The 17,808-nt window shown below is 40.2% G+C and overlaps 1 protein-coding gene across 2 annotated transcripts in view; it reads right to left on the bottom strand.

The window, feature by feature from the left end:
- Positions 1-6,666: 6,666 nt before the first annotated feature.
- NAPG (NSF attachment protein gamma) overlaps positions 6,667-17,808 on the bottom strand; it is a 30,414-nt gene continuing 19,272 nt past the window's right edge. For both annotated transcript variants that reach the window (XM_054587352.1, XM_054587351.1), the window contains 4 exons: positions 12,914-12,992; positions 10,966-11,045; positions 10,261-10,390; positions 6,667-8,952 (listed from right to left, as the gene is read on the bottom strand). In XM_054587352.1, coding sequence (XP_054443327.1) covers positions 8,809-8,952; positions 10,261-10,390; positions 10,966-11,045; positions 12,914-12,992 — 433 coding nt within the window. In that variant the 3' untranslated portion in view covers positions 6,667-8,808. The remainder of the gene's footprint in view (positions 8,953-10,260; positions 10,391-10,965; positions 11,046-12,913; positions 12,993-17,808) is intronic.

Here is a 17,808-nt window from a genome sequence, read left to right on the forward strand (position 1 = left end):
AAAACAGTGCTCAAGGGCACTTCACAAGAATGATCAGACCACACTGTCCAACAGCACTTTATGCAATGCTAGAAGCCCTGCACCACCCAGTATGGCAGTCACTGGACACATGGGGCTAGTGAGCACTTGAGATGTGACTGGTGTGACTAAAAACAGCATGGTCTAGAGCCATGCTGCTGTTGCGATGCTACATAAGTACTTAGAAAGTTGGCCCCAGATGTAGTGAATTCTCCAAACTATCTTGATTTCCAACAAGGGACAATACCTCAACCCTGGGTGGGGCACCCGCATATTTGTGAGGACATTGTTGACTTGTCACAATGCTTCGGGGATACTACTAGCATTTACTGGGCAAGAGCCAGGTTAGCGAAATGAGCTGCAATGAATCAGGTCTCTACAAAGAATAGCCCTGACCAAATACTACCACTACCCCCACCCCTACCAGGCAGCCCAGGAACGAGCCTCAGCAGAGACCAGGTCAGTCTGTATCCATAACATAATCTTATGTTATGGCTTGGAGCTAGTACAGTAAAAACAGGTAAGTATAAGCAAGTGTTTGAGTAAAGAGTACTTCTGTGCATGTGCACACAGCATATGTGTATGATTCAGACACCATAGCTGCAAGTTTTCATCTGATTGGTTAGTATAAACTCCATTCACCCATCCTGTAGTTTTGTTTGCAGTCCCTATCAAGAATAACTTTGCAGTTGGTCTCTGTAAAGAAACCCCTGGTCTAAATCACACACCCAGGCTTCCTCTGACCAGCAGTACATTGCTCTGAAAGATCTTAAGTGCTCCACAGTGCCACCTGATGGCTCCAAAAATTCTGACACCGGAGCCCTGAGGAAGCTGACTCTCCTTGATAAACCTAAATCATTATGCCAAATAAACAGAGGAAAGGAATAAACAAATAAAGATCTTTACACTCCAAAAATGTTTCCTGGTGAAGAACTGCATGAAGTGGGTATTCAGAGCTCTGTTACCAGGTGAGACTTGGGGACGGTCTCAGGAGGGTTAACCCTGTGGCCAGTGCTTCCCCGAAGGGCACTCCTAGTCTCCAGCTGGCCTGGGCACAGCCCAAGGCACAGCCCAAGGCACAGCCCAAGGCACAGCCCAACTTGGTTCCACCGGTTTCCTGTATCCCCACTGGCCTGGTGGCTTATCTGGCCTTTGTTCTGTGGCCTTCACTCTGCTTTTCCATCCATAATCCAAGTTCCTTATCTCTTACCCACGGTGGCCCCTTTGAGATGGACTTGCTATGTGCTCTCCCTGCCTTGCTTTCCTTCTCATCTGTAAAGTGAGTGGATTATGGTCCAGGGTGGGTTATTAGACAATGGGTGAGCACAGGACCAGGTGCAGGGCAGGGCTGGCTGGGAGGACATCTCTAGAGGGCCAAATGCATGTACTTCAGAAAGCAGAGTAGAAACAAAACATGAACTAGGAAACCCATGACCACAGACAAGCTAAGATCACAGCTGCTGAGGGAGGTGCTCGAGGATCTGTCCATAAACGCAGTCTAATTTTCAGCACTTTCTTCTGCATTTCTAACTGATCTAGGGCTTTGCTACTAGAGACTGACAGAAGTCTCGGTTTTTTGAAACCGTCTCCTCTCCACGGTTATATTTTCCCTTTACCCTAAGGGTGCCTCTTAGTTTAATAATTCAGGAAGCTGGATTATGAGAAGGGATCAGTATTAGCGTAAGAAATGCTATTTGTGTTACTTACTCTGCAACAAAGAGCCTGGAAGGCACTGACCAACTCCTGGCTAGGACTGTGAGTACCTGGGCTATAAGGATCATCACCTTGTGATGAACCCCAGGCCCATGGAGAACTCCTCCAGGATGGAAGAATATGGAGGCTGGGGGTAAAATGGACTCCCTGGTGCAAATCTAAATGTCAAACATGCATGCAGGAGGGGGAGTTTACACCTAACCCAAAGCCCCATCTTGCCAGCTGCTCTGACTTTTGGCAGGAAACCGTTATAGTTACACAGGGCACCTTCCGAGGGGCCCGTATATGGGGCCATCTTGCATTCCTTAAGAATTATATCTTTGTGTTTTCTAAGCAAAGTCTGTTGGGATGATGGAGGGTGTGCCTGGGGCTTGGAGTCTCGGCTCCTATGGGGCCCCTTCTTCCCCATCTCCCCAGGTCAGGTTTTGGGCAACCACTCCCCAGGCTGCCCTCCAACTTGCTGCTGCCCTCTGCTCCAGTGGCCTGGGCATGGGGAGGGTCACCATCAGGCATGCAACCTTGTGCCACATTGCACTGCAGGACCAAAGCCCCCAAGAGGGTCTGCTGCCAAAGGACTGACATTGAATAGCAAATGTAAAACACTATGACCAGCAGAGACAGAGAGGAGCCAGACTTTTGTCTGATTTTAAGCAAAAGCCCCTGCATTTTTATTTTGTATTAACTCCCAAAATAATATAGGCAGTCCTAGCTGGAGAGTACCTCCAAATTCCAGACTCAGGGCTGGTGGGAGCTGCTTATGAGTTGTAAGGACTGGGATGGGATCTCAGCCAGCTGCACAGAAGCCGTGGCATAGGACACAGAACTTGACCCAAGCGGTTTGTGTGAAGGTAGCTGTAGGACAGTCAAGCATATGAAGTAGAAACATTCTGGGACTGAGGTAGCTGTTGAAATGTCAGAAAACCCAACTCAGTTACAAAACCACCCTCAAATCCAGGAATGTATCAAGACATGTATTGCTAATTCTACAATGTTCTCAGCATCATAGTTTAACTGTAAGTTCACTTAGCATGAGTGGAACATCCTGCTCGGTGACATTTAATAAAGCATCCTTAATTTTCAAAAATCATCTTCAGCATGGGCTAGGTGGCTCAGTTAGTTGGAGCATCATCCATACACCAAAAGGTTGTGAGTTCAATCCCTGGTCAGGACACATACCTAGGCTGCCAGTTTGATCCCTGGTAGGAGTGCATAAGGGAGGCAGTCTATTGATGTTTCTTTCTTCTTTCCCTTCTCTCAAAAATCAATAAAAAACATGTGCTTGGCTGATGATTTAAAAAAAAGCATACTCAATCAAATCCCAGGTAGCATTTGCTAAAACCAGTAGTAAGAAGGAGAGCAGCAGGAGAGATGAAAATGACTTCAATTTTGAACAGAAATCTGAAAGGGGAATGTTACATGTTGTCTATGCAATAAGGTACTGCAGTGTTGATTGTCCTCACCATCAAGGTCCTCAGTGCAAAGAAAGTAAGCTGCAGAGCACTCTACTTCCTGAACTGGGAAGCCCAAATTCTAGAAAGGGCTTAAAAAATGCTGTAAGTGCAAAGGAAAGTCAAATTTTCTGTGTACAAGTTCTATTATTGAATGGGGCAGTTCAAACCAACTTGGCTTCAGGTTTTTCTCTCCCAGTCACCACCCCTCCAATGTATCTCACCCCTGTGAAATCACAGTCGAATCACATCTTAGCTTCAGCAATAAAACAACTTTTTCATTTGGCTTTGATCCCAGGAAAACTTGGAATCCAGGTATCACCCAAGATGACCTTGCTGGGCCCTGGGAGGGAAGTGGCTGAATGCATTTCTATGTGCTCACTTTTATGTCAGAGCACATACTTAAACCCTGAATGTGCCCTGGCCTAATGTCTAGTAGGGGATGTTCAGTCCCTCCAAGGCAAGCGTGGAGGGCAGGGGAAAAAAGAATTCTGTAAGTTAAAGAACATTTCCACAACCATAGAAACATTACATGTGGTTTGAAAACTGTTAACAGAAACTAAGAGTGCCAAAGAGCACAACTAGAGACCAGCCAATTTTAATAAAAACAGACTAACATTTGTTGAGTACTTTTGTTCATGTATTTCATATTCAATGCCTCCTAGGAGACAAGCACTGTTTCAGGAGATTTACTGGTGAGGATCAAGGTTCTCCTCTCTTGGAGGTCACGTTTTAACTTAATGGAGTTCACATTTTATGCACATTTAGAGAAGTCTGAGCCAGATCTCTGTTTTTGACAATGGATTGTTCACAATCCTACTTAAAAATTAATTAAAAGCTCAAACTCCATTTTGGCCTGCTGAAGTTACTGTTCTTTTCAAATGAATTACAGAAAATCAAGAAATGAGTTAAGTGACATTTCCCATTAAGTATGTTAACACTGAAAGCATTCAGAGTAAATTAATTCCTCTAGGTGAATAACACCAGAAAATGGAAATAACAAACAACACCTGAAATAACAAACAAAAAAAGAACTTAACATGATGATACATGTGAAATCACTATGCATGTTTGTAACAGGGCAACAGGTGACAGCTTTAGGACTTGAACTTATTTTCCATTAAAATCCTATAATGAGTGTTAGGGAAAGTTACCAAAACAACATAATTGACCACAAGTACTTTAAAGCCCAAGTAGATTTGGTAGTCACTGAGGTGGCAGACTCTCCTCTCCTTGTAGGCCTGTGGGAGACTGAAGGTTCCAGCCTCTTTGCAATTAGGTGAGTAGAAGGCAAGTGTGTCACTTTTGTAATGGACTGTTTATTGCTGGCAGGATACTCCAGGGTCCCCTTTTCCTGCCCTAAGAGTGGGACACATGGAGCAGAGCCCTCAGCTGACCTGTGATGCACACAGACGTGAATAAAAATAAACCTCTGTTTTAAATCACTGAGGTTCTGGAGTTGGTTGTCACTACAGCATAATCCAACTCTTTCTGACTAATTCACTTTTTAGGGAGTCATGGCTTTCTTATAATCCAGATTACATTATCTTTAGCAGTTCTTCCATTTTTATCAAAATAACATCTAATGCATTATGAGTTTATCAATATAAGGACTATTGAATCATGGCCTAAAGTCCATGAAATATGAGAAGTTGCAGAAACCAAATATAATACTTGAAATCAAGTAGAAAAATAAATGATCTTCAAACTAGTCATACGTGCAGAAATATGTCTATCCAAATCAGGCTAAAAAGTTGAAAGAGGTTATTTAAAAAAAGCAAACAACAAAACCCTCAAAACTGCACAGGATAAAGTTCTTAAAATGCCTGAAAGATATGTGGTCCATTGTTTGACCCCAAAGCCTGAGCTGTAAGGTACAGGCTTGCTGTCCTCCACTGACACAGGACAAGAACCAAAGAAAAGGCCCAAGTTTGTTCATATGTGGCACATGAAGAATCATCCTACAACTACTGAATATTTAGCAAAGTCTGCATCTTAGTCTCTGAACTCTAACTGTATTGTAGTCGTCAAAGTATTTCTGGCCTACCCAAGATGGCAAATTTATTCCCCTTACCTGGGTAAGTCAGGTGATCCATCCTTGGTAGATGTAGAGATAAGTATTTCATACTGACAAAGTCAACACCATGGTGATCACACTTTCTGTTAGGCTAGAAATAAATTTTGTAATTAAAGTGATAGTCTGATATGTTTGTATTTAAGGTTCTTGAAACATTCAACATAATCTGACATATTAACCTTCTTATTTTCATTTTAAATATTTAATTGTGACTAATTTGAGAATTTGAGTTCACAAACAGTACTTGAAAATCTGGACACTTCATTTACGGTATGTAGTTTAATTTATTAGCTTTACAAGTTAGTTAAGTGTTTGCAAAGATTTTGAATGTTTTAGGACTGCCCTAATTAGGCCCCTTGAAACTTTTGGGGAATCAGATACTGAAAAAAATTGCAAATATAATTTAAAATGTTTAAGCCTTAAACTCTAAGGAAATTTAGTTAGCATAGTTTGTAAGGTGTAGCTAATTATTTAGGGAAACTTTATTTAGTGCCTTTGAATGTTACTTTAAAGCCCTATAAGTTCCTCCTAGGCACAAAGTTCTCTTGGCCATTAAAAAAATTTTTTTAAAAAGAATCTTAAATAGAAGAAATGTGCTCTCCTTTTCAAAATTATTTGCTTCAGTCCTTTTTTCTTTCAATACATTTTTAATGTCCTTAAATTTAATGGCAAATTAAAGTCAATACTGAGCCTTTTATTGGTATAGCCTAATAAAACAATGGGAGGGGGTAGAGGTAGATGGGTTTGTTTGTAATTCCTAGCTGTCTCATCTCAATGCTACAGAATACCAGGAAGAACATGGAGCGCACTCAGAACACTCCAAAGTGTCCTGAAAGAAATGCAAAATTGCATTATGTCCGAGAGCCATTCCTTCCCCTACTTTAACCTCTACGTGATCCTCCAACTTCTAAAAGTCCAGCTTTAAATCATGTTAACTCCCATTCTATGCAAAACATGGACATTATATAGCAGGCATTAAAAAATATGATTAATTATAAGTAAATCCACAGGTAATTAAGGTGCTAAGTATGCTTAAATGCAGAACAATGCCATATCACATTAGTTTCCTTAGCCTTCTAAACATGTATTTTTACCTTACTTAATCTCAATGAAAGAATTACTTCTTTCAGAAGATGTAGTAAAGGCATCCATCTCACCAAGTAGCAGATAGTGCAGGATTATAGTAACTGGATAATCTGTGTCTTAAAACGCCCAAATAGTTTAAAGTAATTCCCAAAGGTACTTAACTTTAACTCCCACAAGGCAGAATATACAACTTCATAGACAAATATTGTTTTGTAAAATATAGTTGGAATCATATAAATGAGACTGTGTCCTTGAAAAAAAGGAAATAAACAAGCAAAGCAAAATGAACAATAAGAAATATTCATATTTATATAGATTCAATTTTATTTTCATAATTATCCCACAGAACCAATAATCTGCATTTCCATAACAACACATATAATATTCTACTCATCAAAGAGCTGGAAAAAGTAGGAATAAAGCACAAATACCATACTCTGCATATATACAAATAAATTTAATATATTAAATATATTTTGTAGGCTGACTGTACTTACAGTATAATAGAACATTGAATATTAGATTCTGAGCATATTCATGCAGACTTCCACTTTGGTGAAAGTAATGACAATGTTTCCTTTTGTAAACACAAGTTTTCCACTCTGACTATTCTCTGAAAATAAAGACTTGTAGGTGGAAAAATTCAATGCATAAATGTGGAACCAATGCTTTTTACCCAACACCATGCTGAATAACCCTGGCATCCACAAGTCCATCTATTAGTTCTTAAATGTGAGCAGGGAGGGTGGCAAGAGGGTGCACTTGTACAACTTTTATGTTGTTGAAGACTCACTTGCATTGCTGCTACAGAATGCACTGAATCATTTCTTGTTTTTGTCTAATATGTAAGAAAAGAGTGAAAGTTAAAAAAAAAATTTCCAAGGCTGCAATGGATAATATGATCTGTAAACAAATAGTGTAAATTATCTCGTAAGTGCTGCTAGGTCTGTTTAACCAGACTGTTAATTAGCTCAAATGAGCATTAATATAAGACTCTGGAAGTTTCTCCCTAGATCTAAAGGGTACAACAGCAATGATAGTATCTTTGAAATATTAATATGTCATTAAATACAACTGCCTAAATACAGCTTTAGTAAGACTGTAAAAGTTAATCTCCAAACAATTACTGAAATGTAGCTGCTACCCACTAAATTATGCAAGCAATTTAAGGAATTAAAACATCAAATTTATTACTGCTTGAATCAGACCTCCTATAAAAATTTTTATCGTAACATCCACCCACCCCAAGCACACAAATGAGAATGTTACGCTGTCTAAGCTCTCCAACAGAACCATCTGTGACTAAAGCCACTTGTGATGATCCCCCTTAGTGTTTTCAGGAAGTCTAGCAAAGGTGAGCACACTCAGCTTGCAACAGGTAGGGCTCTATGAGGAGAGGGACAGGGCGCAAACAGGACACTGCTCTAGGCTGCATCTGCCTGCAGAATGCACACTGCTGGTGTTTATAGCCTCTTTCAAATTAATAGATTAGGAGATAAATCTAAGCCACACAGGGTGAAAAAGGACTGCTTCAAAATAACCTTTTAGGTAATACCTATAAAGAATCAAAATATTGGCAGCACAGTACTTTAAGTGTAAATACTTCAAAACAATTCTCTCATTTCAGCTAAAATTTGGTGGTATACAGCATTTCCCGTGACATGTGACTGGCCTGTTATAACTCTAAATGAATCAAATTATTTTGGAGGGAAAAAAGGGTATATATAAATTGATGGAAGCATTACCTCTTTGTTAGAATGCATAAAAAGCCCCACAATAGTTCCCGCTTAGTCAACAGCCATGTGGGTTTGGAGACAGTCACTATGTGGGTGTTGTGGGGGGGAGGTGTGAGAGAGAGAGAGAGGGAAATACCCATATTTGAGAGAACTGAAGACATTTACAGAATCACTTCCATATGCTACCTTCATATGCATCTTTTATTGGGCTAAATAATATTGTAAAGATCAAAATAGCTTCCTATCCCCAATCTTGCCTCTGAAAAAATTTAATAATTTAAATGTAGCTGATATTATGGGGAATAAATTTCCTCTTCAAAACGTAACAAATGTTTACAATATTATTTTGTTTAACTAGTAAGCCTTTAATTTTAGCAGCAATTATCAAATAAAATGCAAATAAAATCCTCAAACAAAAAATTACAGGAAAAAGAATATGTCTATGTCCCTTTTCCTTGGAACGTAATTTGTCTAGAATTTGGCTTGCAAACTTCAAAATCAATTGTATTAAAATGTGACAGTACTTTTTTTTGTTAATTCCTTCTGATGTCTTTGGAAAGAAAAAGATGTTTCACAAGTAGTGGGTACAATGGGTAATTTGGGGAAATGATAACTAAAAAATTAGTCTTTATTAGCATTCAAAGCCATGAGTGCAATGAAGTCTGGATACCCTTTAGACAAGTTCCAAGTCCATGAATGGCATGTCAGGATTTTCCCCTTTCTGTAAAGCCTAGCATAGCCCTGCCGCATATTCATCTTCGTCTTCCTCAGCAGCGGCGGCAGTAGTGCCTTCAGGCTTGGTCTGTGGTGTTGCTGCTGCTTTCTTCTTGATTCCCCCTCCTGGAACCACCAAACTCAGGCCCAGCTTAGCATACTGTCAAACAAAACATGTTCTCAAAAGCTGGATAACTACAATCTCTGTATGTAATACCTCAACAAAAGGCAGATCCTACCTCTCTACCTCATGACAACTAATACTAGTTATGGAAAAACACCCACAACAAAACTCAACATTGCTCTGCATTCAATAGCCCATGAGCATAATGTGACAGGTACACAAGTAGCAAAAATGTCAAATTATAGGCCACACTTAGGAACCTGAGATAATCGGAACATAATAAGTTAAGTAACACTTATAGTTCCTATAAAATAAAGATCTGCTGAGTGAATGAAGACTGTAAGCTACAGACAATTTCTTAAAAAATACATAGAAATTTACAAAATCCTAAGAATTTATCAAGGCAAAAAATGGTTCCTCTATATACATTGTGATTTAAAAAAAAAATTAAGATCTTAAACTAATCTGATGCCATAAGACTAAAGTTGCAAGACCAAATCAAATAAATTTGTGCTCACAAACCTACTGAAAAGTGAAATCTGAAAGAAGAGAAACCCACTGTTGCAGCCCACTTTCTGTATATGGCAGAGCGTGAGGCTGTTTTGTGAGCACAGACTAATCTACTCTTCACAACAGGCTGGCAAGACAGTAACCATTTCTCCAGATGAGTTAACTGAGGCTTAGAAGCAATTAGTTAATAACCTGCATCACACAGTTAGCTGTCACAGAAGTGGAATTCCAACAAGTCTATTGAACTACAATGGCCACTACATGATGGGTCTGTTTCAGACAGTGAGAATAATAGAAACTTAATAAACTAAGCAACATATAGAGGTCAGAAAGTGAAAGAAACTAGAAAAATGGGGCTAAATTAAAAAATACACATATGGCCCTGGCTGGTATGGAGCAGTGGACTGAGCACCAGCCTGTCAACCAACAGGGCACTGGTATGATTCCCAGTCAGGGCGCATGCCTGTGTCGTGGGCCAGGTCCCCAGTAGGGAGTGCATGAGAAGCAACCACGCATTGATGTTTCTCTCCCTTTCTCCCTCTCTTCCCCTCTGTCTATAAATAAATAAATAAATAATCTTTAAGAACATTTAAAAATACACATATGGTCCACACAGATGAATAAGTAACTGGCTGTAAACCTACATGGTTGACATTCAAACAACCTAAACCTATAATAAAATTCAGTGCAAAATGCTAACGTCCTTTCAGAGAAATATCTTGAGATCAAAACCAGAGGAAGAAAAGTAACCCACAAGTCCACAAGAAAGATAATCTCATAATAAGCCTCTTCCACTCAAGAAGAAAGAAGAAAGCTAACCAAAAGGCCACTTACATCATTGTCCATGTATTTGAAAAGGGGCGAGTTGCAGACCTCTGACACTTGATCTTGGTCTTGCTGGTCATATCCTTCAAGAAGCTGTTCCAGCGCAGCACAATCTTCACTCCCATTAAACCCTGGAATGCTATAGGAAGCACAAGTCACACATCTCCACCAACTCCTTCTCAACCAGTGATGAATTTGCACCCCCTCCCCAGCAGAGGTTTGCCAGTATCTGGAGATGTTTTTAACTGTTACAATCCTGTAGAGGTCCAAGATGAGACTAGACACCCTACAGAGCATAGGACAGGCCCAAAAACAAAGTATTAACGCAGCCCAAAACGTCAACAATGCCCAGGTTGGGAATGCTCATTGTAAACACCCCATACAAGAAGATCCCTTATTCAGATCTTCCTGTAGCATACATTCTGAGAACTTTTCTTTTTTGTTATTCTTTTTTTCTTAGAAGGCAAACATAACAAAATCATTCAAGTCATTCACTTCCATGGCGGTCCCCAGGAGAAAAATACAAGAAAGAACATTACTTGTAGACATCCTGCTGTAAAAGCGGAAACAGTGGTCAAGTGTTCCTGTCACAATGAAGTTAATTTTTTTAAAAAACGAACCAGCTTCATAGCCAGGATTATTTATCTAAGCAGTAATCTCAAATTAATAGAAATGTTAACACTGCAAGTCAAGACAGTGCTATCAGCGTCTTACCTGTAGCTCTCCCTGACACATCTTTCGGCAGCCACGTAGTCATTTCTGTGGAGATGAACTAAGACTTGAGCAATTGTTTTCTAAAACAAAAGAGACGATTAGGGTCCAAATTTATATCTACTTAATAAAGTAAATTTCCTGACATCAGGAACTTAGCTTTCAGAGTTCTGGTTTTATACAGGAAGATCTATAAAATTCTGCAGTAATTCTCATATGACATCTGAGGTAAATATCTTGAAATAGTACATCTCAAACTCTAATGTAGAGCCTACCCAGGGATCTTCTTAAAATGCAGACTTTGAGTCAGTGCGCCCAAAGCAAGCCCAAGATCCTGCTATTTGTAACATGCTCCCAGATGGTCCTCCATACTGCTAGTGTGAGGCCCACAGAGAGTAACAGAGCCTTAGACAACCACCACACATTTTAAAGAAAATTTATTTTAAGTACCTATATGTGTAGGTTTAATCTTGAAAAGGGAATAAAATAGGAAGGCAAAACTCTAGAATTATAGTTTGCTGTTCTTAAAAGAGATACTAGGAAAAACCAGAATGAATGAAAACTTTAGATAACAGAACAATGATACTATTTATAAGCCAGTAAAAGCACTAATGAGATCAAAGGTGTTGCTAATAAGATATTATGAGCAAAACAGCTATTCAATCTTTATTATCTCTATCTTTCAGGTAACTTTTATTGATCTATCTTCAAGTTCCCTGACCCTTCTCATCTCCATTATCACATTAAGCCCATCTAGTATTTTATTTTGGGTATTGCTCTTTCAGTTGTAATATTCTTATTTAGTTCATTTTTATAGTTTCTGTTTTAAAAAACTTGCCCTCCATTCATTCACCTGTTTTATCTTTGCCTCGTGCAGCACTTAGGATAGCTGCTTCAAAGTCCTGATCTGATCTTTCCAACACTTGGGTTACCTCTGGGGTGGCACCAGTTGTCTTTTCTCTTGAAAACTGGCCATGTTTTCCTGGTTTTTCCTATGTTCACTATCTTGGGGCAGCATCCTGCACCCTGTGAATGTTATGCTGCATAGACTGTCCTCTAATTCTCAGGAAAGTTGGGTGTTTCCAGCAGGCAGTCATCCTAGTCAGGCTCAGACTGCTTGTTTTGTCTGCTGTTGCTGGTAGTGGCTCTAGTCTTAGTTCAGTCCCTCTGTTCTGCTGCTCGGGTTCTGTCCTACACCAGAGCCCGGCAAGGGTGCTATGAGCCCTGGACAGCAGTTTGCTCTTACTGCAGTTCTCAAAGCCCATGCTCTGCCTCGGGGTCTGTTCTGCACATGCACAGCTGGACAGTAACACTAAGACTTGTGTGGGCCCATACACACACAGAAAGGGGATTCCCTATTCCAGCTCTGCTTTCTGGGGTTTTCTCCTTGCTCTCTTAGCTCCTCTTCCCAGTTCCTCTGGCCAAAGAGGCTAGGTTTCCACTGGCATTTTAACTGCCTTTGCTACTACCACAGCTATAGCCCCACGACTAGGGCTTCCCCACAGAGCAAAGTCAAGGGAAGAAAAAAGAGAGGAAAGCAGCAGGGTCTCTTTTCCCAGTTCCTCTGGTGAGAAAGATGAGGTAGATGGGTTCTTTAGGAGTTTTAGCTGCTGGAGCCTGTGCTTCTCTTAAGTCAATGCCATGAGGGGAACAGGGAAAAATCCTGGAAACCTGCTGCTATATTGGTTCCTTCTCCAAGTGTTTACTCCCCTCCATTATCCTGCTCCGCTTTTCAAGTAATTGTATTTTGTCTGGAAGTGTTAGTTGTAATCAACAAGAGGGATAGGCTACAGTGAATGGACTTACTCCAGTCTGGCAAAAACCGGAGACCCAGAAAGCATTATTTAAAAAAATTTACAACTATCCATGAAATCTGGTTATAGGTACATATTTATGCCAATGCGAAAAATAATCTAATGTAAAGCCAAAAATAAGCACTTTCAAAACATACCTTATAACAAGTTGGATAATTCTCAATTTCCTTATAAATATTTTTTTCTTTCTGAATAGAGAGTGCCGCCTCATCAAACCTAAAGACAAAACAAAGAAATGTAAAAGAAAGCAGGTCCAAATGATCTACGACAGAGGTCATTATTGTAACATATTTAATATTACACTTTTTTAGAAAATTAAAGAAAATACCAGGTATTTTAGCAACTGCTCCACAATCCATGTTCCCATGAGCTTTGCTCATATGTCCTGTCTTTTAAATGCTCAACTTGCCTTTTTGGCATCAAACAGACAGACAAAAGCAATAGAATTTATGGATAGGTTACTTTGAATGGAGAGGTTTAAGTCTGGTAAAGGGTTGTTCATTAATCAGTATCTTCCAAATTCAACAAACCGCTTTGTGAGTGTATACAGAATGTATGAGAGACAAACCCTCAATTTAAATACCACAGATTTATTTCCTTCCATTAAAAGGCCATCCAATGCCCTGCAAGAACTGCCTCCCACTAAAGAATTACTTCTCCCACTCTGTCCTCACTGTTACATGCTCACCACTTCCTCAGTGAACCCTAACAGCACCTGGTGCCGAAAAGGGCAGCAGTGAAGGGCACACAGAGCGAGGCTAGAAAAGTCCTTCCTGCTGCCTTGGATCCTCTATGTTCATCTTTTTCTGTCTCCTCTCGCACACTTTCCTTTTCTTCCATCCCACTCAGATGACAGCATGAAGAGGAAAGGATCACCAAAAACCTTCCTATGATCCTCCAAGGCCCTACCTCTTTCTTGTCTCCCCAACCCTAATCCCATCAAACCCTAGTCAGACCACCATCTCCCAATAAAGTGATATTATACTGGGGTTGGCAAAAGTAGGTTTACAGTTGTGAGAACATGTAAGAGTTTATTCTTGTATTATTATTTATTAATGATGATTATTTATTTGTATTCTTTGTCTTATTATTGTTGTTATTTCAAGAGCAAGCATTCCGCACTGGTAGGATATAGAGAAAGAAAGGTGTTGCTGTGACTCAAATTAAAAATACAAACATGTTTGACTATATTTTTCTGAATTATTATTTTAAAAAATATTTGCATTAAAAATACAAATAGTGTCTTAGTTTAACTCAATTATGAATTAATTTGAATTTTTGTGGACTATGTGCCCTGTCAACTTACTGCCCCATAAAATAAGACTCACTGGAGAAATGCATTATGAATATCCAAAGATCAACTTGCTAATCTGTAGGAACGAGATTGAATTATAAGTTGGGCATCGGAGCAGAATTCTGAGACTGTCCACCAAGATTCTCACTCATCATATACACTCCCCGTATAACCTCCCCTTGAAAGTGGGTATGACTTCTGAATATGATGAGGTATCACTCCTGTGTGAATTCTGAACAACTGACTATGAATGGATGAAAGAAAGACAGTCCGGATGGGCCTGACTTAATCAGTAAGCCCTTAAAAAGTTAGAGAATGCATGCCCAGCAAGCCATGCTCTTGCCAACCTTAAACAGTAGCAAGATACCATGCGGTAAATCACCCAGGGGGCATATGCCAAGGAACTGCAGGTGCCTCTAGAGCTCAGAGTGGCCCCTGGCCAACAGCCAACAAGAATCACTGTGGCCTGTAGCTGCCAGAAAAGGAATTCTGCCAACAGCCAGCAAGCCAGGAATGAGGTCACAGCTCCACCCGACTCTGTGATGAGACCCTGGAGAGGCCCAGGGAATCTGGCTACACTGTGCATCACTTCTGACCTACAAAACTGAGAGATGATAAGTGAGTGTGGTTTTAAGCTGCTAGGATTTTGATATTTGTTGGGCAGAAATAAAAAATTGATATGGGAGGATTACAGGTTTATCATTTTTAATTGTCACCATAAGCTTATCACAGATCCTTTTTTTGTGTTTCGTTTTTTTTTTTTTTTAAAGAGAAAACATTCTATGAGCAAAATGTGCCAGTTACATCATTCCAGTTAGAAATCTCGGTATTTAAGTTTTTCATATATTCAACTAAGGCTACATTCTGAACACGTGAAATAACATTTCCATGTGCTAATACCTGCCTAGCAAAACAGTGATCCAGGACACTTTATTTTTGTATGGGTTTATAGTTTAAAAAAAAACAAAAACACTTTGATCAAATTTGCTAAAGGTCCATAAAATTGACATACAAACCATCTACTTTCAAATGTATCCAGAAAATTATTAATTACTTATAATGAAAAACAGAATTCTTAATACTCCTAAAAAAATAAAATGTATCTGGTTTTGCTGAAGAGAATTTTTATCTTCCTGTAATTCAGAAATAAAATGCAAGCCACACAAAAAATTATGGGCATATGACAGGATTTTGACATAGGACCTCACTCAACTGAGCTTTCAATGGGTACCTCCCCTCACAGTGACTCAAAAGTCTTCCTTGGGCCGCAACTAACTCCTGAACTCCAGAATATATTTTTAACTACCTGGAAGAGATTTCACCCAATTCATCATATCACCAACAAAACTTAGCACCATCCCCAATAAACCTGGGCATCACACTGTACAAGAGTTATACAAGACAGAAACCTAGTGACTATCCTCAGATAGTACCTTCCCGCCTGCCCCACATATATCCAGCCTTCCCTGCGTTTAGAATCTAGTGACTGTATCAGATGATTGATGGAAAGAAATACTTTTCTTTGCTAAGTGAGTCTTAGAAGTAGAAGTAAAGTAGGGGTGGGGGTGGTTAACTGAAATGAAAGTTGGAAATTCAAGATGGTGGTAAAGCAGGTAAAAGCTACATTCACCTCTTCCCAGAACCACACTAAAATTGCAACTTGTAACTACAGAAAAATCATCCTGAATAACCAACTGAAATCTAGCTAAAGAGAAGGCTTATAACCAAGGATTTAAAGAAGAAGCCACATTGAGACTGGTAGGAAGGGGAGAGACAGAGAAAGGGCTGGCCACTCTCCTAAGGACAGTGGCTGAGGTTCTGGAGGGACATCTCAGCTGCAGGAGGATCCCCCTGAAAAGCATAGGGTCTAAACCCCAAGTTGGACTCCCTAGCCCAGAGCGCCAGAGCTGGAAAAAGCCACCCACATAGTATCTCTCTGTGAAAAGTACTGGGGTTTCTGTCTGGCAGGGAAAGTCTGAAGTCTGCTAGAGACACAGGCACCTCCTTAAAGAGCCAACACACAAAATTTTGTACACAGCCACTCACCCTGGGCTATGGCAGAGAGAGAATGGAGCAGACTAGAGCCATGTGAGGAAAGTCTGGGATTTGTAGCTATAGGGAGAGAGCTAAACAGACGACCACCAGGATCCCTATGCTGCGTCACTCTCCCATAGTGCATATGCCACCTTTTTTGGCTGGAGCACTGCCTTCTGTATGGCATCAGCCTGGAGGAAAGCCTGACCCTCTGGCCTCCAATCCACCCCACCCTGTGGAGCTTACACCCTACCAAGGATTACAGCCAGAGGCTCTTTCAGTGACTAAGCCTAATGGGCAACCTCAGGTGTAGGCAGAAGGAGGCAGATCTCACTAGCGTGCCTTGAGACTTTTTGGTGACCTGCCCCCAAGCTACTCAAGACAAAAGCCGGCCTTGGTGCACAGCATGGTCCTTCCCGCACAACCAGACCCAGCAGACACAGCTATAAACTGGGTTCACTATAGCTGCAAACAGGTAGCCAGGGGACAGTCACAGGCAGCATCTTATGTTGACTTGCACCACAGTCCTTTTCAAGAGGCTCAAAATCAGTACACCCAGTGGCCAGCTTCATAGATCATCAGAGCAGAATCCTACAAGTGTCACAAGCAGCATGGCCCAAAAGGAGATCTCGGCAGGCACCCAGTCCTACAGAGAGGAATTCTGCTTTGCATGGTCAGCACCTGCACATCAGCTCACACAGCATGGTTGGGGCTGAGCCTCACAGCCAGCCAGCCTAAGGGTTGATCCCATGAATGAACTGGCCAACAGCAATCATGGCCCAAATATAACAGGACAGCACACATATCCCACACAAGGAACATTCCTGGAGCACCCAGCTCTGGTGATTATAGAGATTGCACAAGTGGATTCCACAGGACACCTAGTATATATATGGGCAACCCACAAAAACTGGAAATGATATGAGATCTAACAAATACATAGAAGCAAACACAAAGAGGCAGCCAAAATGGGAAAACAAAGAAACAGAACCCAAATGTAAGAACAGGAGAAATCTCCAGGAAAAAGAACTAAATAATATGAAGGCAAGCAATTTATTGGGCATCGAGTTTAAAGTAAATAGTTATAAGGATGCTCAACAGCAAGAAAAAAGGACATTGAAACTATAAAAAAGTATTAATCACAAATAAAGAAAACAATATCTGAAATGAAGAATATACTGGAAGTAATAAACAGTTGGATGAAGCAGAGCATCAAATCAGCAATTTGGAAGACAAGGTAGAAAAAAGACACCCAATCAGAACAGCAAAAAGGAAAAAAGAATTTTAAAAAGTTAGGATACTTTAAAGGTCCTTTGGGACAACATGAAGTAGAACAACATACGTATCACAGGAGTACCAGGAGGAAAAAAAGAGAGCAAGAGATCAAGAACCTATTTGAAATAATAATGGCCAAAAATTTCCCTATCTTGATAAAGGAAAAAGACTTACATGCCCAGAAAGCATAGAGAAACCCAAACAAGAGGGACTCAAAGAGGCCCACACCAAGGCACAACATGATTAAAAATGGCAAAGGTTAAAGACAAGGAGAGAATCTTAAAAGCCACACACAGACACACAAAGACAGTTACCCACAAAGGCACTCCCATAAGACTGTCAGATGATTTCTAAACAGAAACATTTCAGGCCAGAAGAAATTGGCATGAAATATTCAAAGTTATGGAAAGCAAAGTCCTACGACCAAGA

This window comes from Pteronotus mesoamericanus, unplaced genomic scaffold (assembly GCF_021234165.1).
Source record: "Pteronotus mesoamericanus isolate MK-2021 breed Mesoamerican mustached bat unplaced genomic scaffold, CSHL_Meso_final scaffold_118, whole genome shotgun sequence".
Taxonomy (NCBI): Eukaryota; Metazoa; Chordata; class Mammalia; order Chiroptera; family Mormoopidae; genus Pteronotus; species Pteronotus mesoamericanus.